Source organism: Schistocerca americana, chromosome 8 (assembly GCF_021461395.2).
Source record: "Schistocerca americana isolate TAMUIC-IGC-003095 chromosome 8, iqSchAmer2.1, whole genome shotgun sequence".
In the NCBI taxonomy this organism is placed as follows: Eukaryota; Metazoa; Arthropoda; class Insecta; order Orthoptera; family Acrididae; genus Schistocerca; species Schistocerca americana.
Genome location: NC_060126.1, coordinates 185,235,813 through 185,261,302, shown reverse-complemented (window position 1 = coordinate 185,261,302; position 25,490 = coordinate 185,235,813). Strand labels below are relative to the sequence as shown.

Genomic DNA, 25,490 nt, shown 5'->3' with positions numbered 1-25,490 from the left:
CATTCCTGTAACCTTTGCATACATTTTCTCCTGCCGCCATTTGATGAGTAGATCTCTTATGTATTCAGTATCTTTTATGTGTCCTTCACCCCTCTTTCTCACCCTCCCTCCTTCCTTCCCCTCCCCCCTTCCTTCCCCTTCAACACTTCTGCCAGAAGAAGGATCCAATGGCTCCGAAAACTTGCATAAGATAGCCCTTTGTGTGTGTGCGTGCGCGCTGCTGCCACTGCTTGGTGAGGAGATTTTTTTTTATTTATCCAGTTACATTATAATAACAAACATACTTAGGTATAGACAAAAGAATTACTTCTGTTTACCTTTAATTTGATTTTCTTGTACTTTTTATCACAAGCGTAGCTGCTTTCTTGTGGAGGATTCATGATTTGTACAGTTGTATCATTTGGATCACATGCAGATACTTTTGACGATCTATTCATTTCTGATAGCTGACAACTACTTGTGATACCACCTATCATTAGACTGAATGATATATTATTATTCTTTATTTTACAAAATGTTTGGTTGATGCAGTTTGCATCTGTCTTTGTCCCCCATTTTGGTGTGGTTGGATGGTCTTTTCTGATACCAAAATTGATAAAGGAGTGACACATTAGGGTTAGTTGATTCCATACTTGATCCAATCCATGTCTCCTCTCTTTTTTGTAGCCAGTTATGTACAAGTTTTAGATACATACTCAGTAATTTTTATTGAGGCTATTAGCATTTATGCACAATTCTCTTGTGATATTTTCAGTTTAACAGTGTGTTTTTAATTGCATTTGTTGTTCATACCAAAAACGATTTGCTCTGTAAGAAAGTGCGTGGTTTTATTATAAGTAGATAAATGGGTATAGTAACTCCATAAAATAAATTATATACAATGATACTGAATTACAGATTTAAGAATTGAGTCTTGCACTTGTGAAGAGTGTAATCTTAACATTGCAAGGCTGGAACATGTACATCAGAAAGCTGAGCCAGTACCTATGAGGAAAGAAAGAAAGGTGCACTGTAGTAGTCAAGTGCAGTTACTTACTTACCAACTCAAGATATCTTTAAAGAACAGTCCATTCACCTCCCCCTTGTCGCCTCCACACACACACACACACACACACACACACACACACACACACACAAACCTCAGAGTTCTGTGTCCCTATCAGAGATCAGTGTCAGTGTGGCAAATTATGTTTTAAATGTTGTATTTGTTTCAAGCAGTAAAATGTGTAGAACCTATGAATTTCAGAACTGTAATGATTGCATACTGTGTTTGTAATAAACATGCTTAGAATGACTTTTTCATTAAAGCATATAGAATTTTTGTGATCTATACATTATACAGGGTGCTACAAAAAGGTACGGCCAAACTTTCAGGAAACATTCCTCACACACAAATAAAGAAAAGATGTTATGTGGACCTGTGTCCGGAAACGCTTAATTTCCATGTTAGAGCTCATTTTAGTTTCATCAGTATGTACTGTACTTCGTCAATTCACCGCCAGTTGGCCCAATTGAAGGAAGGTAATGTTGACTTCGGTGCTTGTGTTGTCATGCGACTCATTGCTCTACAGTACTAGCATCAAGCACATCGGTACGTAGCATCAACAGGTTAGTGTTCATCACGAACGTGGTTTTGCAGTCAGTGCAATGTTTACAAATGCGGAGTTGGCAGATGCCCATTTAATGTATGGATTAGCACGGGGCAATAGCCGTGGTGCGGTACGTTTGTATCAAGACAGATTTCCAGAACGAAGGTGTCCCGACAGGAAGACATTCGAAGCAATTGATCAGCGTCTTAGGGAGCATGGAATATTCCAGCCTATGACTCGCGGCTGGGGAAGACCTAGAACGATGAGGACACCTGCAATGGATGAGGCAATTCTTCGTGCAGTTGACGATAACCCTAATGTCAGCGTCAGAGAAGTTGCTGCTGTACAAGGTAACGTTGACCACGTCACTGTATGGAGAGGGCTACGGGAGAACCAGCTGTTTCTGTACCATGTACAGCGTGTGCAGGCACTATCAGCAGCTGTTTAGCCTCAGCGGGTACACTTCTGCGAATGGTTCATCCAACAATGTGTCAATCCTCATTTCAGTGCAAATGTTCTCTTTGCGGATGAGGCTTCATTCCAAAGTGATCAAATTGTAAATTTTCACAATCAACATGTGTGGGCTGACGAGAATCCGTACGCAATTGTGCAATCACGTCATCAACACAGATTTTCTGTGAACGTTTGGGCAGGCATTGTTGGTGATGTCTTGATTGGGTCCCGTGTTCTTCCACCTACTCTCAATGGAGCTCGTTATCGTGATTTCATACGGGATACTCTACCTGTGCTGCTAGAACATGTGCCTTTACAAGTACGACACAACATGTGGTTCATGCACGATGGAGCTCCTGCACATTTCAGTCGAAATGTTCATACGCTTCTTAACAACAGATTCGGTGACCTCTATGCAACCCCTGTGCTAAATGTAGAGACTCTTCGTGCTCGTATTGTGGATGGCTGTGATACAATACGCCATTCTCCAGGAATGCATCAGCGCATCAGGGATTCCGTGCGACAGAGGGTGGATGCATGTATCCTCGCTAATGGAGGACATTTTGAACATTTCCTGTAACGAAGTGTTTGAAGTCACACTGGTACATTCTGTTGCTGTGTGTTTCCATTCCATGATTAATGTGATTTGAAGAGAAGTAATAAAATGAGCTCTAACATGGAAAGTAAGCATTTCCGGACACATATCCACATAACATATTTTCTTTCTTTGTGTGTGAGGAATGTTTCCTGAAAGTTTGGCCGTACCTTTTTGTAACACCCTGTATATAATATATGTATCTATCTTTTTATCATCCTTTGTAATATATATGGTACTTAAGAATACATGTGCTTATTGTTATAGGTGATCCTGATGCAAGAACAGTTGGCTCGCAACAGGATTATTGTAGAGGATGACGGCAAAGGTGGTGTTCAGTGTCAAGTTACAAGCAGCACTCATGAGAAAAAGTCTCGAACAAATGTTGTTGTCAAAAATGGAAAATATTACCTAAAACATAACACACTGCAAGATGTAAGCATAATTTTTTGATGACTTAAAAGCATAGTTATAAAATAACCCATAATTTTGCTATTGAAATGGTTTTGATTTGTGTGTGTGTGTGTGTGTGTGTGTGTGTGTGTGTGTGTGTGTGTGTGTCTGGAGGGGGGGGGGGGGCAAATGCGATTGTGTGAGCGTGTGCCCTCTCTCCCGCCCACCCCTCTCTGACACACACACACACACACACACACACACACACACACACACACACACACAGATATCTAAAAACAAAGATGATGTGACTTACCAAACGAAAGTGCTGGCAGGTCGATAGACACACAAACAATACACACAAAATTCAAGCTTTCGCAACAAACGGTTGCTTCATCAGGAAAGAGGGAAGGAGAGGGAAAGACGAAAGGATGTGGATTTTAAAGGAGAGGGTAAGGAGTCATTCCAATCCCGGGAGTTGAAAGACTTACCTTAGGGGGAAAAAAGGACAGGTATACACTCGCACACATACACATATCCATCCACATATATACAGACACAAGCAGACATATTAAAAGGCAAAGAGTTTGGGCAGAGATGTCAGTCGAGGCGGAAGTGCAGAATCAAAGATGTTGTTGAATGACAGGTGAGGTATGAGTGGCGGCAACTTGAAGTTAGCGGAGATTGAGGCCTGGTGGATAACGGGAAGAGAGGATATATTGAAGAGCAAGTTCCCATCTCCGGAGTTCAGAAGGGTTGGTGTTAGTGGGAAGTACGCAGATAACCCGGACGGTGTAACACTGTGCCAAGATGTGCTGGCCGTGCACCAAGGCATGTTTAGCCACAGGGTGATCCTCATTACCAACAAACACTGTCTGCCTGTGTCCATTCATGCGAATGGACAGTTTGTTGCTGGTCATTCCCACATAGAATGCATCACAGTGTAGGCAGGTCAGTTGGTAAATCACGTGGGTGCTTTCACACGTGGCTGTGCCTTTGATCGTGTACACCTTCCGGGTTACAGGACTGGAGTAGGTGGTGGTGGTGGTGGGAGGGTGCATGGGACAGGTTTTACACCGGGGGCGGTTACAAGGGTAGGAGCCAGAGGGTAGGGAAGAAGGTGTGGGGATTTCATAGGGATGAACTAAGAGGTTACGAAGGTTAGGTGGACGGTGGAAAGACACTCTTGGTGGAGTGGGGAGGATTTAATGAAGGATGGATCTCATTTCAGGGCAGGATTTGAGGAAGTCGTATCCCTGCTGGAGAGCCACATTCAGAGTCTGATCCAGTCCCGGAAAGTATCCTGTCACAAGTGGGGCACTTTTGTGGTTCTTCTGTGGGAGTTTCTGGGTTTGAGAGGATGAGGAAGTGGCTCTGGTTATTTGCTTCTGTACCAGGTCAGGAGGGTAGTAGCGGGATGCGAAAGCTGTTGTCAGGTTGTTGGTGTAATGGTTCAGGGATTCCGGACTGGAGCAGATTCGTTTGTCACGAAGACCTAGGCTGTAGGGAAGGGACCGTTTGATGTGGAGTGGGTGGAAGCTGTCATAATGGAGGTACTGTTGCTTGTTGGTGGGTTTGATGTGGACGGACGTGTGAGGCTGGCCATTGGACAGGTGGAGGTCAACGGCAAGGAAAGTGGCATGGGATTTGGAGTAGGACCAGGTGAATCTGATGGAACCAAAGGAGTTGAGGTTGGAGAGGAAATTCTGGAGTTCTTCTTCACTGTGAGTCCAGATCATGAAGATGTCATCAATAAATCTGTATCAGACTTTGGGTTGGCAGGCCTGGGTAACCAAGAAGGCTTCCTCTAAGCGACCCATGAATAGGTTGGCGTAAGAGGGGGCCATCCTAGTACTCATGGCTGTTCCCTTTAATTGTTGGTATGTCTGGCCTTCAAAAGTGAAGAAGTTGTGGGTCAGGATGAAGCTGGCTAAGGTAATGAGGAAAGAGGTTTTAGGTAGGGTGGCAGGTGATTGGCGTGAAAGGAAGTGCTCCATCGCAGCGAGGCCCTGGATGTGCGGGATGTTTGTGTATAAGGAAGTGGCATCAATGGTTACAAGGATGGTTTCCGGGGGTAACAGATTGGGTAAGGATTCCAGGCGTTCGAGAAAGTGGTTGGTGTCTTTGATGAAGGATGGGAGACTGCATGTAATGGGTTGAAGGTGTTGATCTACGTAGGCAGAGATACGTTCTGTGGGGGCTTGGTAACCAGCTACAATGGGGCGGCCGGGATGATTGGGTTTGTGAATTTTAGGAAGAAGGCAGGGGTGCGGGGTGTCGGTGGGGTCAGGAGGTTGATGGAGTCAGGTGAAAGGTTTTGTAGGGGGCCTAAGGTTCTGAGGATTCCTTGAAGCTCCGCCTGGACATCAGGAATGGGATTACCTTGGCAAACTTTGTATGTGGTGTTGTCTGAAAGCTGGCGCAGTCCCTCAGCCACATACTCCCGACGATCAAGTACCGTGGTCGTGGAACCCTTGTCCGCCGGAAGAATGACAATGGATCGGTCAGCCTTCAGATCACGGATAGCCTGGGCTTCAGCAGTGGTGATGTTGGGAGTAGGATTAAGGTTTTTAAAGAAGGATTGAGAGGCAAGGCTGGAAGTCAGAAATTCCTGGAAGGTTTGGAGAGGGTGATTTTGAGGAAGAGGAGGTGGGTCCCACTGTGACGGAGGACGGAACTGTTCCAAGCAGGGTTCAATTTGGATAGTGTCTTGGGGAGTTGGATCATTAGGGGTAGGATTAGGATCATTTTTCTTCGTGGCAAAGTGATATTTCGAGCAGAGAGTACGAGTGTAGGACAGTAAATCTTTGACGAGGGCTGTTTGGTTGAATCTGGGAGTGGGGCTGAAGGTGAGGCCTTTGGATAGGACAGAGGTTTCGGATTGGGAGAGAGGTTTGGAGGAAAGGTTAACTACTGAATTAGGGTGCTGTGGTTCCAGATTGTGTTGATTGGAATTTTGAGGTTTTGGAGGGAGTGGAGCTGGAAGTGGGAGATTGAGTAGATGGGAGAGACTGGGTTTGTGTGCAATGAGAGGAGGTTGAGGTTTGCTGGAAAGGTTGTGAAGGGTGAATGAGTTGCCTTTCCAGAGGTGGGAAACCAGGAGATTGGATAGTTTTTTGAGGTGAAGGGTGGCATGCTGTTCTAATTTGCGGTTGGCCTGTAGGAGGATGCTCTGAACAGCCGGTGTGGATGTGGGAGAGGAAAAACTGAGGACTTTTATTAAGGATAGGAGTTGACGGGTGTGTTCATTGGCTGAGTTGATGTGTAGGAGAAGGATTAGGTGGGTGAGGGCAATGGATTGTTCAGTTTGGAACTGGTATAGGGACTGATGGAAAGAAGGGTTGCAGCCAGAGATGGGAACTTTAAGTGTGAGGCCTTTGGGGGTAATGCCAAATGTCAGACAAGCCTGAGAAAATAAAATATGAGAGCGTAATCTGGCTAGGGTGAAGGCATGTTTGTGGAGGGAATGTAAATGAAACTTAATGGGGTCATTGTGGGGGTGTTGTGGGGGTGACATGGTATTAGAAGGTGGAAAGTGTAACATGAGGCTGAAATGAAAATGAAAATAAAATATGTGGGGAGAGATAAAGGTGAACTAGAAAGTAACTGGAGATCTGTTATGAAAAAAGGCGAAAAAGTGTTGGTTACAGCTGGGCTATGTTGATCCTGTGGTGAACTTGGGTTGGTAGACAACGATGTGCACAAAGGTTAGGTGGTTGTGTTGCCGCCAAAACACGTTAAAGGATGGAGAAATTTGGGAAAATTTCGAAAAAACTGGGTGTAAATGTATTAAAAGGAGTGGTTTTGTGGTGGCAGATTATGAAAATGAGGCTAACAATTGTCTGGCGCAGAAATAATGAAGTTAAAACCTGTGGGAAGCGGCTAAAAATTATCAGTGATGTGGGAAAAACGGAAATGGAAATAAAGCGAAAGTTATCAGAACTAGCCGAAATGGTTGTTAAATAGGTGAAAGGAACTGTTTGTGAACCAGAAACGGTGGCAGTGTGCTGTATATTTAGTTTTTGTGGGTGATTCAGATTCCTCATCAAGCCTGAGTACTGATAGAGTGAACACATCAGAGATAACCGGACTCCAGCCGACACCCTCGTGGGGTACAGCAGCCATCTTGGAAAGCTCATGAGGTGGCACCAACCTCTAACGAGTGTTTACTGATATACTGCAGCCTGGCAGTTGCAGCCAGCTTCTCGTTAGTCACTAGTCTTTCATACGTGCCAATGAATAGCAGAGCATTTTGACCATAGTTTAAGGTATAAAGTTGTGATGTTGTTACAGTCTATCAGCTGGAATGACATCAGCAGCAAGAAAGCTAACTGTAAGATTGGTGTTTGTTTTTAATTATTTTTCTGTACAATTAACTAAGTAGTTATTATATTTTTGCATTGCAAGTATTAGTAAATTATGAAGAGAGAGTCTAACAACAGCTGAATCTCACTGGTACAAATTATTCATGAAGAAATACTTTTGAATATATGTATAATTGCAGCTTATTCCTTTGAAAATGAGATAATACAAACATGCATTTTGTGCAGAGAACCATATATTTCTGTTGTTGTCTGTTTTTACTATGATAGGCACTTTCCGTGACAAGTAACAGTTTTGTGAGGAGTCTAATTGTTTGCACATTCTTGCACTTCACTTGACCTTTTGTTTCAAAAGCAAATCTTTCAATGGTTCTTACCATTTGTTGTTTGTAGGAACAATTGTGGAACTGGTTTCTTCTGTGTTGGGAAACATTTTTATTGTTTCTGACATTTTTTCATCACATCTGTATGGTTTTGCTTTCAGTTGTGGTTGTGGTGGCTTATTTGATATGTTAAATAATGTACATATTGCATTCCATATACAAGTTTCCTAGGTTCCACATTCAGTGATATGACTGGAAGTGTAGTGAACAAAACTTCATTTTGCTGTGTGGATATATATGACCTCTTTTCTCAAAAGGTCAGGTCTTTTGCTGTTTACTCTCCGTTTTTTTGTACTGAAAAAATATCTGTAAGTTACAAGAGAATTATAAATAAACTGTCGTGCATAGCTTCCAGGGTCCCCAAGAAACTAAAAAAACACAAATGTGATGCCATTTTTTAGTTGCTGTCCATTTTTATGGCACTAAATGCATCCCCTTTTGTAAAACAACACTATTTTACTAATCAGTATAAATGATACTATTCACACTCATTTGATTTCGTATTCAGTAGTGTAGCTTTCTGTCCGCTCGGACTACTATTGTTGCAGTGTATAACAAAAATGAGCAGTAGTTTTGTGACTGTATGCGTTAGACTGTAATTTTGACCTTACCTGATTAACGTTCTGGATTTGGACTTTTCCCTGGATTGTGGTATATGTTTAGACAACTCGACTATACTCTGAACTAGTGCTGAATATTAATTCACCTCATGATCTCCGCTGTCAGTTACCATCAGAACCAGCAGTTTTTTTCTGCCAGTCTCGTTCTTATCATTAGTACAAATAATCATAAACTGTGTTCCTACCTACGGAGAATAGTACAGAAAATTGACAATGAGAACTTCTTTGCTGTGCAACTTTTGCATTGTGGTATGTATCCTGAGTTTCTTAAGTTGTGGCAGTAGCAGTTACTGCAACAGTAGGAGTAGCAATACCTGGAGCAACAGCAACAGTGAAACTTGTAGCAAGAGATGCTAGTAGCAGCAGACACATCTTTACAACTTTTGCAAAATCGACAACAGTTGGCTGCTGCAGTGGGCTCGCCTCACTGCCCACCCTTTGTTTGTTTATATGAGGCAAATGGGAGATGGGGGGATTGTTTATGTTGTTTTGTTCTTCACTGCAGGGCAAGTCAAATAACTGACCCTAGATATCAATGTGCACTCTTACTGTCTTGTAGTAGTAAACTGTACGAAGCGGTGCAAAAATTATGCCCACTCTCAGATCCTAGTAGTTTGAGTTTTTCTGATATTTGTGGTTTGCTGACTGACTATTAGAGCCACAAATGTTGTTATGGCACGGCTACGGTTTAACCAATGTGTTAAGCAACATAAACAATCTCTACGCAGCATGGGCTGCTGACTTACAAGGTTTGGGGCGCAAGTTTAGCTTTTCATGCAGTGTGGTATTTCATATGTGGGCTCTGTAATATGTGATGTTATTATCCATCTTGCTCTGGATTGAGATGTTAGTGCAAAAGCTTTAGAGGTGTCTGATCCCACATTGAGTGATGTGTTAAATATTGCCAAAGCACACAAGTAACTGCGTCAGTGCAAGCTCTGTTTCACAAATCTGCAGGTGTTGATGTTAGTAGTCTGTTGCCGTTGTGCTCCACACTCAACATAACGACTTTCAGTTGATGTAATTATCAATTTACCAAGTACCCATTTGTCTGGTGACACAGGATTCAGTAGTTAGTGATTTCTTGCCCTTATCATTGATAGATACACATAAACAGAAGCACTTTGTTCATTGTTGGCATGTCTGCAAATGAGCAGAGACTCATTTAATGTTTTAGACCCCAGAAAAGTTAATGCTGTCCAATCTTGTCCAGCATCAACGATGTCACTGCCCTTTCTGTGATGTCATCTGTTTTGCATGCCACGAACTGGGGCACTTAGAGAGTGTCTAGGCGGGTGTGCATCAACAGCTTAGGCCATCAGCGCACTGCACGCTATCTTGCCGATGCCTGTGGCAGCAGTGGGCGATATGCAGTGTCTCATGTTGTAACTGAACACTCGAGGGATCACAGTGGATCTCCAGTGGGACACAGGTCAGTCGTGTCTCTGATTGGTGAGAACACACACCAGTGCTTTGGCTTCCCACAGTTGCAGTCTCTTCAGCACTATGTGATGGTGTACAATGGCCAGTCAATTCCATTGCAAAGTCAGATCATCATCCAAGCTAACAAGGAGAGGTCCCCAGATGTACGATCGACTTTTTGAAACTGTCTGTATGATGCTGTAGGTTAAGAGTCCAGGTATCATGCACTACAGTGACTCAACCTGGTGGGTCCTCCTTCGTGAGTAATTGAGGGAAAAAAAATCAAAATTTTGTGGGGCAGTCAATATCATTAAAAAAAGTTATATTATCTAGTTTGGTTGCGTAGTATAATGGATAGGATAACAGCCTCACATGAAGGTTGTTGTGGATTTGGATCTCCGGTGCACATAGTTTGTTTATTTTATTTTTTTATTTTTAAATCTTTATTGAAATTACTTTGATCATTATTTTTATTCAATTGATTGGTTTAAACGTAATTTTTTTATTTCTATTTTTGTAACATCATTTTAGTCACCGTATGAACTTTTTCATTAGTTTCATTTTTCTGTACATCATTCTTTTTCCAATTGGAATTTTTGTGAGTGTGAATTTAATTACATTTACCTGCTATAACATTCAATTATTTGAAAATTGCAGTCTATCAGTTAAAAAACAAAAGACGAAATAATCTATTTATATTTGTGCAGTGGTGTCAAAAATTTATTACCAGATGTGCAATATTTTTGCTCTTGGTAATCATCGTACAAACTTTTAAAACATAACCTTAATACCTGTTGCACTGTGGACAACATAGTGCAGATGTAAATTTAAATGAAAGATGGGTTTATAAGTAAAATGAAATTCAAACAAAATGAGAACTAGATATAGTGAATGCAGTAATGCGGAAGAAGGAACAGGGTGATAAAGCAAAATAAATTAAATCAAAATTAATACATTAAACTAATTAAAACACATGAACAATGATTTCAAGTGAAGAAATAATGACAGGAAGAAAAATGAGAGCAAATGAAGAAGTTGATATTATGATTAAAATTATGCGACAAAGGCATGCAACCAAAAAATTACATTAAAATCAGGTAACTGAATAAATATGATGATCAAAATCATTCCAATAAAGATTTAGGAAAAAACAAGCTTTCTGCAGGTGATGAGCTTTGAACCCATAACATCCTGCATACGAAGCTGTTATCCTGGTCATTATACCACTCAGCCAGTCTATACAATGCAACTATTTAAATGCTGTTGAATGTTACACAAAATTTCGAATTTTTTTTTGTCCTCAATTACTCGCAAATGACGGTCCACCAGGGTAAATGGCTGCAGTGTGTGATACATAGGATCTTTACCTACATTACCATATAGATAGTTACAAAAAGTCGATCGCACTGCAGGGGATCTCTCCTTGTAAGTACAAAAACATCGCTTGGCAGCTAATGTTGATTGCAATTATCTCTTGGAGACAATAACTAACATTTTTGGTTAGATGCTTTTGCGTTTTTTGATTTTCAAATTCAGGACCAGGTTAATTTGGTTTCACCTGTGATCCTATTCACAGAACTTGATGCATTGTGTTCACAATTTAAGCAACTGTTTAAACACACATTAGGTTGTGCAACAGTGTTCCAGGCCCACATTTCCTTAAAGTGTTCAGCAGTACCTAAGTTTTTTTAGGGCTTGTCCGTTGCCTTTTACTATGTGTGAGAAGTAGGTAGGTTGCATAATGTTGGTGTTCTGTTACCAGTATCGCCTAGCCAATGAGCTATGCCCATGGGTGTGGTTCATAAACCTAATGGATCACTTCACATTTGTGGTGATTCTTAGTTTACCATTAATGCTTAAGCAAATGTTAATTTGTATTCACTTCCTCAACAGGAGGAATTGTAGGCTGCATTGACTTGGGGCCAATAGTTTTCAAGGATATATCTCACTGATGCTTACTTTCAATTGCATGTACATGATCAGATGAAACAGTTTTTAGAGTTTAATATGCCATGTTATATCTGAAGTGAAGGTGTCTCAGATTCTCAGTCTAGCCCGAGTATTGATGGAGAGAACACATTGGAGATACTCGAGCTCCAGGTGACACCCATGGCTCGTGCCTGCATGGGGGAGCAGCCTCTTTGGCAAGCCCGTGAAGTGGCGTCACCCTCTGACAACTGTTTACTGATATATCATTGTCTGGCAATTGCGGCCACTCTGAAGTCTTACATACACGCCATTGGCTAGCAGAGTATTTTGAGCTTGCCTGATTACCATTTTGTGATTTGAACTTTTCCCTGGATTGTGGTATATCCTTAGGCAACTTGGTTATGCAGTGACTTGAATTGATTATTAATTCACCTCGTGATGTCCGCTGTCATTCACCACCGGAGTCACCTGTTCCGTTCCTTTGGTCTTCTTGTTACCATGAATGCGAATAATCTTAAACTGTGTTTCTGCGTATGCTGAGTAGGACAGAAAAATATAGGTGGAGAATTATGGGAAACAATAAGGTTTTGATTGGTAATGAATACCATGTTGGCTTTATCACAAACTCCAGTTCTCTCTTTTTCTGGTATATCTACAAAAAAATGTTACTTTATTTTTTATGCTTCTTTTGTTTGATGCAACTCACACTCTCTGTAGGTTAGGCTTAACTGTTAGGACTAATTTTCAATTTGGAAATTTCACATCCAGTAAACAATAATAGAGCTATCATATCACAGGCATTATGAAATACAAAACTCTGGACAGTTTTCAATTTGAATTTCATCCCATATTTTACTTCATTGGTAACATGGTGGAAGACACTAACAATCTCAGAATAAACATGTGTAGATTAGGATCTAACATCCCATTGACAGCAAGATCAATAGTAAAGATTGGGAACCAACTGGGATCCATGAGGTGAAGGGGTGTGGATAATTGAGAGCGGGTGAAGGAAATAATTGGTGTCTTTGATATGAGGGGTCTAGATTTTGGACAATGGGTTGGAGGTGTTGGTTAATGACCAGTGAAAGACCTGCCCAGTACACCCACACAGCACTTCCTTTTCTACATCTACATGATTAGTCTGCTATTCACAATAAAGTGCCTGGCTGAGGGTTCAGTGAAACACCTTCGTGCTCTGTGTCTGCTGTTCCACTCTCAAATGGCACGCGGGAAAAACGAGCACTTAAATTTTTCTGTGCGAGCCCTGATTTCTCTTATTTTATCATGATGATCATTTCTCCCTATGTAGGTGGGTGCCAACAGAATGTTTTCACAATTGGAGGAGAAAACTGGTGATTGAAATTTCATGAGAAGATCCCGTCGCACCAAAAAACGCCTTTGTTTTAATGATTGCCATCCAATTCACATATCATGTCTGTGACACTATCTCCCCTATTTTGCGATAATACCAGATGAGCTGCCCTTCTTTGTACTATTTCGATGTCATCCGTCAGTCCCACCTAATGCAGATCCCACACCGCACAGCAATACTCCGGAATAGGGCGGACAAGCATAGTGTAAGCAGTCTCTTTGGTAGACCTATTGCATCTTCTAAGTGTTCTGCCAATGAATCACAGTCTTTGGTCTGCTCTACCCACAATATTGTCTATCTGATCGATTCAATTTAGGTTATTTGTAATTGTAATCCCTAAGTATTTAGTTGAATTTACAGCCCTCAGATTTGTGTGACTTATCGTGTAATCAAAATTTAGCTGATTTCTTTTAGTACTCATGTGAATAACTTCACCCTCTTCTTTATTCAGGGTCAATTCCCACTTTTCGCACCATACAGATATCTTATCTAAATCATTTTGCAAGCCGTTTTGATCATCTGATGACTTTAAAAGACTGTAAATGACAGAATCATCTGCAAACAATCTAAGACGGCTACTCAGATTGTCTCCTATGTCATTAATATAGATCAGGAACAATAGAGGGCCTATAACACTTCCTTGGGGAACACCGGATATTACTTCTGTTTTACTCAATGACTTTCCGTCTGTTATTATGAACTGTGACCTTTCTGACAGGAAATCATGAATCCAGTCTCACAACTGAGGCGATACTCCATAGGCACACAGTTTGGTTAGAAGATGCTTGTGAGGAATGGTGTCGAAAGCCTTCCGGAAATATAAAAATATGGAATCAATTTGACATCCCCTGTCAATAGCACTTATTACTTCATGAGTATAATGAGCTAGTTGCGTTTCACAAGAACGATATTTTCTGAATCTGTGCTGACTATATGCCAATAAATCATTTTCTTCAAGGTACTTCATAATGTTCGAATTCAGTATGTGTTCTAAAACCCTACTGCAAATCGACGTTAGTGATATAGGCCTGTATTGAGTGGATTACTCCTACTTCCCTTTTTGGGTGTTGGTGTGACTTGAGCAATTTTCCAGTCTTTAGGTACGGATCTTTCTGTGAGCGAGTGGTTGTATATAATTGCTAAATATGAAGCTATTTTATCAGCATACTCTGAGAGAAACCTGACAGTTATACAATCTGGACAAGAGGCCTTGCCTTTATGTGATTTAAGCCGCTTTGTTACACCAAGGATATGTACTTTTATGTTTCTTATCTTGGCAGTTGTTCTTGATTGGAATTCAGGAATATTTACTTTGTCGTCTTTGGTGAAGGAGCTTCGGAAAACCGTGTTTAATAATTCTGCTTTATTGGCAATGTCATCAGTGTCTTCACCGTTGTTATCACACAGTGAAGGTATTGATTGTGTCCTGCCACTGGTGTGCTTTATGTATGACCAGAATCTCTTTGGGTTTTCTGCCAGATTTCGAGACAGAATTTCATTGTGGAAATTATTAAAAGCATCTCGCATTGAACTTCTGTAAAACTTTGCCAATATTGGGGATTTTGCATTCTTTTAAATTTGGCATGCCTTTTTTGTTGCTTCTGCAACAACAATCTGACCCGTTTTGTGTACCATGGGGGATCAGTACCATCACTTATTAATGTATGTGGTATATATCTCTCAATTGCTGTTGATACTATCTCTTTGAAAACATTCTATAGCTTTTCTACACTTTCTTGATCAGATTGGAAGAAGTGAAGACTTCTCTTAAAAAGGTGTTACGAGCATTTTTATCAGTTTTTTTAAGTAGATATACTTGGCGTTTCTTTTTGATTGTTGTAAGTGTTACGGTATTCAGCCTAGCAGCAACTGCCTTATGGTTGCTAATCCCTGTATTCATCATAACAATCACTATCTGTCCAGGATTATTTGTTGCTAAAAGGTCAAGTATGCTTTCGCAACCATTTATGCTTCGGGTGGGCTCATGAACTAATTATTTTCACAATAATTTACTGAGAAAGCATTCAGTACAATTTCAGATAATGTTTTATGCCTGCTGTCGGCTTTAAACGTATAATTTTTCCAGCATATCGAGGGTAGATTGAAGTCACCACGGACTATAATTGTATGAGTGGGGTACTTACTTGAAATGAGACTCAAGTTTCCTTTGAACTGTTCAGCAACTATGTCTTCTGAGTCGGGGGTCACTAAAATGATCCAATTAATAGTTTAGTCCAATTGTCAGGTATAACCACTACACATACTATTTCATGTGAACTATCAACTTCAATTTCGCTACAAGGCAAACTACCTCTGACACCAATAAATACTCCACCACCAACTGTATTTAATCTATCCTTTCTGAAAACTGTTAGATGGTTTTAAAAAATTTCAGCTGAACTTATTTCCGGCTTTAGCCAGCTCTCTGTACCTGCAACTATTTGAGCTTCAGTGCTTTCTATTAGGGCCTGGAGCTCTGGTTCTTTCCCAACGCAGCTCAATTTATAACGACAATACCAATCATTTCTACAACTACCTTACTGTGTTTTACCTGCCCTCTTTTAGACTGACTGCCCTTCTGTGGTTTCCTGAGACCCTCTAACCTAAAAAACCACCCAGTCCCTTCCACACAGCCCCCACTACCTGTGTAGCCACCTCCTGTGTGTAGTGGACTCCTGACCTATTAAGCGGAACCCGGAAACCCACCACTCAACGGTGCAAGTCAAGGAATCTGCAGCCTACATGGTCACAGAACTGCCCGAGCCTCTGATTCAGACCCTCCACTCGGCTCTGCACCAAAGGACCACAGTCGGTTCTATCGACAATGCTGCAGATAGTGAGCTCCACCTTAATCTCAGAAGCAAGACTGGCAGTCTTTACCATTTCCGCAAGCCGCCCGAAGCCAGACAGAATCTGCTCCGATCCAAAGTGATACACGTCATTGGTACCGACATGAGCCACCACCTGCAGTTGGCTGCACCCTGTACTCTTCATGGCATCTGGAATGACTCCCTCCAAAGTGCACACGGAGTGCACACTGGCTTCCTTCCCCTCCTTGGAAGCCCTAAGTGGCCCCATTACGTGCCTAATGTTGGTGCTCCCAACTACCAGCCAACCCACCCTCTGTGAATGGCCATACCTTGTGGGCCAAGAAGTTTCCTCTGGAACAGGGTGGATGACTGCATCTGGCTCAGAGACGTCATCAGCCACAGATAACACCTGAAACCTGTTCATCAAACAAACCGGGGAGACTCTACGATCGGCCCCTCAGAAAGTTTTTCGCTGCCTGCCAGATGTTGGAATGATCTCCCACTCGACCACAGGTGAGGGGTCAACCTCAGTGCAGGCAGTACCTGGGGAGGTCACAGCAGTGGACCGATCGGAGGACACGTGGGACGTGCTCGACGTCCCTCGCATCCCCGTGTCCGATCCCCCACAGTGACGCGCCTTGGCAGCAGCCTCAAGCTGTGTGACAGAAGCCAGCGCAGCCTGAAGCTGTGAGTGAAGGGTCGCCAGCTCAGCTCGCATCTGTACACAACAATAACAGCTCCTATCCCTTACTGCAATCGCTCCTGTTTGAAGCTCGTAAAAATATGTAACAAGCGAACGGTGTACTCGTCTTATTAGTAGCAGGAACTAGCGGTGCACTCTCGCTGACAGACCTACCACAGGCATATGCTACCACATCAGAGGCTGGACCACCTGTGAAAGCAGCCATGTCACATACCAGCTCTGCTGCAGTCATTGCACAGCTTTTTATGTTGGTGTGACTACCTGTCAGGATGGATGGCCACTGCCAAACTGTGGTGAAGAGCAAAGTGAACCACCTTGTTCACAACATGCAGTGGAATGCAATATCCTAGATTTCAGTGGCTGCTTCACAACCTGCAGCGTCTGGATCCTCCCCTCTACAATCAGCTTTTCTGAACTCTGTAGATGGGAGTTTTCCTCACAACACATTATCCACTCCCAAAATCATCCAGGCCTCAACCCACAGTAACCTATTGTCCTCTCATCCTCAACCCAGCAGTTTCCACCCTCTCTGTCCTATCACCTCTTCCCAACTCACGTTCCCCTCACTCTCATTGTGCACCATTCTCTGCCAAGCAAAGGGACGAGAGAGGCAGTTCTGACGTTACGGCTAATAATGGAAGCAAGGCTAAAGAAAAATCAAGACACGTTCATAGGATTTGTCGACCTGGAAAAAGCGTTCGACAATATAAAATGGTGCAAGCTGTTCGAGATTCTGAAAAAAGTAGGGGTAAGCTATAGGGAGAGACGGGTCATATACAATATGTACAACAACCAAGAGGGAATAATAAGAGTAGACGATCAAGAACGAAGTGGTCATATTAAGAAGGGTGTAAGACAAGGCTGTAGCCTTTTGCCCCTACTCTTCAATCTGTACATCGAGGAAGCAATGATGGAAATAAAAGAAAGGTTCAGGAGTGGAATTAAAATACAAGGTGAAAGGATATTAATGATACGATTCGCTGATGACATTGCTATCCTGAGTGAAAGTGAAGAAGAATTAAATGATCTGCTGAACGGAATGAACAGTCTAATGAGTACACAGTATGGTTTGAGAGTAAATCGGAGAAAGACGAAGGTAATGAGAAGTAGTAGAAATGAGAACAGCGAGAAACTTAACATCAGGATTGATGGTCACGAAGTCAATGAAGTTAAGGAATTCTGCTACCTAGGCAGTAAAATAACCAATGACGGACGGAGCAAGGAGGACATCAAAAGCAGACTCGCTATGGCAAAAAAGGCATTTCTGGCCAAGAGAAGTCTACTAATATCAAATACCGGCCTTAATTTGAGGAAGAAATTTCTGAGGATGTACGTCTGGAGTACAGCATTGTATGGTAGTGAAACATGGACTGTGGGAAAACCGGAACAGCAGAGAATCGAAGCATTTGAGATGTGGTGCTATAGACGAATGTTGAAAATTAGGTGGACTGATAAGGTAAGGAATGAGGAGGTTCTACGCAGAATCGGAGAGGAAAGGAATATGTGGAAAACACTGATAAGGAGAAGGGACAGGATGATAGGACATCTGCTAAGACATGAGGGAATGACTTCCATGGTACTAGAGGGAGCTGTAGAGGGCAAAAACTGTAGAGGAAGACAGAGATTGGAATACGTCAAGCAAATAATTGAGGACGTAGGTTGCAAGTGCTACTCTGAGATGAAGAGGTTAGCACAGGAAAGGAATTCGTGGCGGGCTGCATCAAACCAGTCAGTAGACTGATGACCAATAACACAACTCTGCCAATGACCCCACAAGTCTTTTGCCCTTCTCTACTTCTCTCTTTTTTTGCCTCCCCCCCCCTCCCCCCCCCCCCCTTCCACAGCCTCATGATGCTGAACCTGACTGCCTTGTTTGACTGTCATCTAGTCCCTGCACACTCCACAAGGCAGCGCTGACTTCCCTCCCCTCCACCCTTACCCTGATTTACAGAACACTATGTGGGGTGTGTGAATGAATGAATGAATGAATGAATGTCCAAGTGTCAGATCATCATCTCTCATGCTGCTAGTGTGATCAGGGAGCTGGATATCATTTGCGTAACGGCATATGCATATCGTACATTTTTTGTTCCCTCCCTCTCTTTCCATCTCATCACCGACCAGAGTAGCGCAAGGTTAGCACACTGGACTCACATTCAGGAGGATAACTTGTTGAACCCATGTCTAGTCATCCTGATTTAAGTTTCACCTGATTTTCCTAAATTGCTGAAGGCAAGGCGGGATACTTCCTTCAAAAGGGCAAGGCCACTTTTCTTCTTCATCCTTCCCTAATCCAAGCCTGTGCTCCATCTCAAATGATGTAATTGTTGATGGGACGTTAAACACTAATCTCCTCCTCCTCCTCGTCCCCCCCCCCCCCCATCTCCTCCTTCTCTCTTTGTCCATCTCCTCCTCCCATACCTATTTACATCTCCTCCTTCCTTCTCTCTATCTTCTCCTCCCCCTACCACTTTACATCTCCTCCTTCCTCCCTCTCTCTGTCTATCTTCTCGTCTCCCTCTCTGTCTATCTCCTCTGCCCCCTACTGCTTTACATCTCCTCCTCCTTCCCCCTTTCTCTGCCCACTTCTCATTTTGTCCTCCTGCTTATCCATATCCTTCTCCTCCCCCCCCCCCCCCCCTGCCACCCACCCTCCCCAACCCTGCTCAGCTGTGCCCACTGGCTTGTACACACCCTGGAAAGCATTCCAATACTATCCACACAACACACCAGTCATACAGTGCAGCCTGGATGTCAGGTTAAAATCAGTCCAGCTGTGAAGGAGGAGAAGTGGAGAACACACACACACACACACACACACACACACACACACACACACAGAGAGAGAGAGAGAGAGAGAGAGAGAGAGAGAGAGAGAGTGTTCATGTTTATGTATATCAATAGATATTTGGAATATTTCTCTCAGGTTTCAATGTAATGGTCAGTGTCCCATTATAATGCGTAACTTTATTCAGTGCAGTAAGAATATTTATTGGAAAGAATTAAATGTATTGTCTATTGTTTGTTCTTGGTAAACTACTTCCCATTGTTCTTCCTGTACATTCTCTCTAAGTAGTGTAACTGAGACTGTGTTTATGATTTTTTGAAGTGATGTTTTCCAGTTCTTAGCACAATCTAATGGATTATGACACTTTGTTGGTACAATTAGATCACCATGATGTGGGAAACCATTTTAAAGAAAAACAGGTTTAGAAATAAATTATCAGCTGCTGTTGCACTATGTCCTATTCTTGTTGGGAATGTCACTACGGAGATCAAACTACTGCTAGACATCAGCAACTGAAAATGATCTCAGTCAGAACTATCTGGATGAAATCAGTCTTAAAATGCCCACTTGCAATTACAAGGGTGGTTTGAAACGTTCTCGGAATCACCACGGGAGGTCAGCACTAGTGCAACTAGTTGTTCATGTGATATTCATTGGAATGTTGCCTGTAAACACATGCCATGTAAGTGCTCTTGGAAGAGAGCTGTGGCGCTGACGTGGCTCTGTTGTTGTTCCTGTGTTATGATTTGCGAAGATGGAAAAAAATCGAGATTTGAGCAGTGATTAAGTACTTTGTAAAGAAATGTATGAAAGCAAAGGAGGTTCATGCCGATTTCCAGAATACACTGGGGGACTCTGCACTTTCATATTAAACTGTTGCCAAATGGACAAATGAATTTAAATTTGGTCAGGAGGGCTTAGATGATGATCTGCGCAGTGGTCGGCCAAGATGCATCACAACTCCAGGAATCATTGCAAAAGTGCACAAAATGGTCATGGAGGATTGCCAATTGAAAGTGCGTGAAATTGCTCATGCTTGCCAGATGTCATCTGAAAGGGTATATCACATTTTAATTAGAAATGAAAAAAATTATCTGCAAGATGGACGCCACAACTCTTTGACGCTGGATCAAAAAGGCGTGAGAACGGGCATATGGGAACGATGTTTGGCCCGTTTTAGGAGAAACGAACAAGAGATTTTGCGCTGGTTTGTGACCACAGATGAAACTTGGGTGCACTACCATACCCTAGAGACAAAATAACAGTCAGTGTAAACATGCTGATTCTCCACCATCAAAGAAAGCAAAGCAGTTCCTTCGGTGGGAAAGGTCATAGCATCAGTGTTCCGGGATGCGAAGGGGTTCTGTTTGAAGATTATCTCCCCACTGGGCAAACAATAATTGGAGTATACTACGCTACCCTCCATGAACAAATTGCAATGAAAGATACACGAAAAAAGGCCAGGTTTACCAAAGAAGAAAGTCATCCTCCATCTAGACAGTGTGAGCCCACACACGTGTGCTGTTACCATGGCAAAATTACATGAACTAAGGTGTAAATTGTTGCCACACCCGCCTTATTCATCTGGCATGGTTCCGTCAGACTTCCATCTCTTCCCAAAACTGAAAATTTTTCTTGGTGGAAAGATTCACTTCAAACGAAGAATTTATAGCCAGAGTTGACAACTATTTTGCAGGCCTGGAGGAAACTCATTTTCGAGATGGGATCAAGGCACTGGAATATCACTGGATCAAGTGCATTAATCTACAGGGAGACTACATAGAAAAATATAAAAAGTTTCAGTGATGTAAGTACTTTTTTTCTATTCCATTCCTAGAACATTTCAAACCGCCCTCATACTTCTCATTATTTCCACTAAGTGACCCCTCTGATAGCTGAGTGAAGATTTAAAACACAATAAATGCAAAACTTGCTTAGGTATATGGCCTGGTGTTTTATTCCACTTTTTATGTATGAATGGGAAGTTGATCAAGGGTTTCCCAGATCTTGTCACTCAGTAACACTTAATTCTTATTCTTAAGGCATGTTATTTGTTGAAGATTATTTCAATGTGTATTTCAAACAATGGAGAATCCAGGATGGAGTGTAACAGTATTGTGAAAAGGAAAGTTGCTACTCACCATATAGCGGAGATGCTGAGTCGCAGATAGGCACAACAAAAAGACTGGCCAGTAAGACCTTTGTCAGAGTTAGACGGCCAACACACACATACACATTCACAAAAACACAACTCTCTCTCTCTCTCTCTCTCTCTCTCTCTCTCTCTCTCTCTCTCTCTCTCACTCTCGCGCACACACACACACACACACACACACACACACACACACACACCTGCAGTCTCAGGCAACTGAAGCCACACTGTGAGCAGCAGCACCGGTGCATGATGGGAGTGGCACCTGGGTGGGGGTAAGGAGGAGGCTGCTGTTGCTCACAGTGTGGCCTCAGTTGCCCAAGACTGCAGGCATGTGTGTATGAGTTGCATTTTCGTGAGTAAGTATGTGTGTGTTTGCTGTGCTGTCTAATTCTGACAAAGGCTAACTTAGTGGCCAGTCTTTTTGTTGTGCCTATCTGCAACTCAGCATCTCTGCTATATGGCGAGTAGCTACTTTTCTTTTCACAATATTGTTGCAATTTATATTTCAGTGTATGTCCAATTCTTATGTTGTTGTCCTACAGCTGGAAATCTTATTAGTTGCTCGTTTTGAATTGGTTACTCCCAAGCCACACTTAGAAATCTATGGACGTGCTAGAAAAGGAAAGATAGGCTTTTTGGAGTATAGTGTGAAGTTATCTTGTGAATGTGGCATTTTTATTTTATTTCTGCATTATCACTGTAAGTAATGTGCATTAGTAGATAAAGAACTGGCAATGTAAATATTTCTGGGCTGTCATGAAGATGAAGGACAATAAAATATATGGTTTGACATGGTACTCTCAGCTACCTTTAGGTTATGCAGAAATTTCATATTTTAAGCTAGGTTTGGGGTTTAAATAATGGAACCATTTTTTTTAATATACTCCAGTGAGGAAGTATTGGTGTTTTTAGTCTGTTCAGAATGAGTTGGTTCTGTGATATGATTGGCTCTAAGGTATCTCACACTGCATCTATAATTTGGCTTTAAGGAATATTTAATTTTGCTATTCAGAATTCCCACAAAATATATATTCTATTGATTTATGTGCAATCTTCATTTTTATTTTGTACATTTATGCTCATGTCTATATGTTAAGTGACTATCAAAGAACCATGGGGGGGGGGGGGGGGGGGGGAAAGAAAAGGAAAAAGAAAACACCATGCCATGGCAAGACTGTACAGTGTACGTACTCAATTGCAATAGAAACATGAAAGCAGGTGACATATATGGCACAATTGCTTATCCAAGTCTGTATGGGCATAGGTTTTGGCGTAGAATCGCCCTGACTGTGAATTGTTTGTGTTTGGCACACAATTTTCAATTTAAAATGAATTGGAATGGTAGAGTGAATACATGCCGATGACAGTACACATAGCCAAATCACTGACAGATTAGAGACCAGCCTGTTATAACAAGGGGGGCTTTTGAGTTGAACGTGATGCATAGTTTTTTTTTTTCATAGTTGTGCAGGTGATGTCAGGAGAGAAGAAACATTCAATGATGGTGTGGACAAACTCAGCCAATTGCTGCAACAAAGTCCAGCCATCAAAGCATGAGTCTTGGTTGGAGAATCCTCGACTAGCCTGTGTTGCTGGCACTGAGATGTCATTCTGTGTGTTTGGTGACCTGTTAAATGTATTCCTCACCCATAAAAGGCGCTGTATGGCTGTGTGAATCTTGCTTGTCATGAAATGGACTAAGAAACAATTGATTAGAGTCGTGCATGAATAAGTTGTATTTTAGCCTGATGAAATCAAAGATTGTAAAATCCAGGATGGAATAATGACAGTGTTATGAAGAGGATAGATTGCTACTCACGATATAGAGGAGACACTGAGTTGCAGACAGTCACAGCAAAAAGACTGTTATACATTTAATCTTTCAACCAAAAGGCCTTCTTGTAAGGTAGAAAACACCCACATTTTCGAGTGGGGGCGGATGTGTGCTCTCTCTCTCTCTCTCTGATACACACACACACACACACACACACAACACACACACACACACACACACACACAAACCACTGTCTCAGGCCACCGAGGCTGGCCTAATGTGTGTGTGTGTGTGTGTGTGTGTGTGTGTGTGTGAGTTGTGCTTGTGTGTGTGTGTGTGTGTGTGTGTGTGTGTGTGCGTGCGTGTGTGTGTGTTTTCTACTTTAGAAGAGGCCTTTTGGATAAAAACTTAAATTTATAGCTGTCTTTTTTTGTGCCTGTCTGCAACTCAATGTCTCCTCTATATGATGAGCAGTACCCCTTTTCATAACATTGTCTTTAGTGTGGTAAGTAAGTCTCATAGTCTGGTCATGTGAGCCACATTAAAACCCAGCCAGTGCACTGTGGAGGGGCCAAATATGGTGGTGTCTTTGTTATTTTGTGCAGTTTCATGTTAGGTGTATTGGTGGCTGTAGTTTTTAGTGGTGACATCTTGACTTATGTGAATCCTTTTTGTGATGCATTGGGACCTGTGTTATGCTTGACAGATGATAATACCAAACACAGCACTGGCCTGGTGTTTAAGTACATGCAACATGATACTATGCTTCTAGAGTAGTCAGCCCACGCCCGGGGCTAAAATCAAATTGAATATGTATTGGACACATTAATCAAAGGGATTTCAGCCCTAATGATGCCACTATAGACCATTCATTGCTGAACCCAGCTTTGGGAGATGTTGCCGCAAGTTGTACTGGGCTGCCTGATCTACAATGTGAGGAGCCATAACAGTTTCTTTATTGCCAAGCGTGGACATCATACTTCGTATTTATACTCTTTATGCCACTAGTGGGGCTGACATCACATCTAGTGCCACCCATGGCCAGTTTTCTGGTATACCATAAATCAGTGTGTCACCTGTGACTGTACTGATTGTGTACCTTTTATTGCCTAATGTTTCATGAATCTCAAAGATTCTTTTAATGTATGGGCATAAGTGTGAAGTGTTTTTGCTGTGAAGTGAAGTATTTTGTTGATCAAGAGGTATGTTTCAAATTTGTTTCAGGATGTTCCTATTGCTGTAGTTTTCAAGGCTATGGGGGTAGAGAGTGACCAAGAAATTGTACAAATGATTGGAACTGAGGAAAGAATGATGCAACGAATAGCCCCTTCTCTTGAGGAATGCCACAAAGCAAATGTTTTTACGCAGACACAGGCTCTCAGGTAATAATCATATTTATGCTCACTGTGCTGTACTTTTTTTATTTAAAATCTCTTGTGAATGTGCTGGCTGATATTCTTATTGAAAGAGAATGAAATACACAGAGAAACTCAACAGAGATTTCAGATATACACACTTCACTTGCAAATTTAGTGCAGAACTGGCTTCAAAACCCCAAAATCATAGTTCAAATCCCCTTTCAGCACATGCTACTTATGTGACAGAAAGGCTGATTTTGGACTGTTTATCTGAGTGAAATATTTGATCTACTCCTTTCTCCCATGATGTTTCACTAAAAATGCTCCACAAATTGATGTTATTGAACAGTAAATATGTTTAAATAAATTGTTTGAGTAGTTGCCTAGCCAGACTTTTCAATTTTTAGAGTATCCTTTGCTAAAAATCAGTTTTATTTGTATCTTTATAATATTTGAAAACTTTTTGCTTTGTGCTGTTGGCTGCAGGTGATATGCAGAGAAGTTCTTATTTTGATTTTTAATAATATTGTAATATGCCACTGAATCCCTGAACTTTAGTTTAATAGAAATGTTGCTATTTTTTGTGGTATATTTTCTTATAGACATGCACAATTTCTGATTTGAGAGTCAATGTTATGTTCAACAGTTATGGTCTTTGTGAATCATAGTTAAATAAGAATGTCCATCTTGTTTGCATTTTTTCCATACTTGCTGATTTGATTGCATACTAACTTTAACTGTAATTTTTCTGTTGTAGAATTGACCTCATGTAAATTTGGTTTCCTGATAAGTTCTTCAAATGAATTTATTCATTTGGCCCC

At 41.7% G+C, this 25,490-nt stretch overlaps 1 protein-coding gene across 1 annotated transcript in view; it reads left to right on the top strand.

Annotated features, from left to right (window-relative positions):
- LOC124545165 (DNA-directed RNA polymerase III subunit RPC2) overlaps positions 1 to 25,490 on the top strand; it is a 192,022-nt gene that overhangs the window by 56,029 nt on the left and 110,503 nt on the right. Inside the window, exons 5-6 of the mRNA XM_047124000.1 lie at positions 2,905 to 3,072; positions 24,536 to 24,693. Coding sequence (XP_046979956.1) covers positions 2,905 to 3,072; positions 24,536 to 24,693 — 326 coding nt within the window. The remainder of the gene's footprint in view (positions 1 to 2,904; positions 3,073 to 24,535; positions 24,694 to 25,490) is intronic.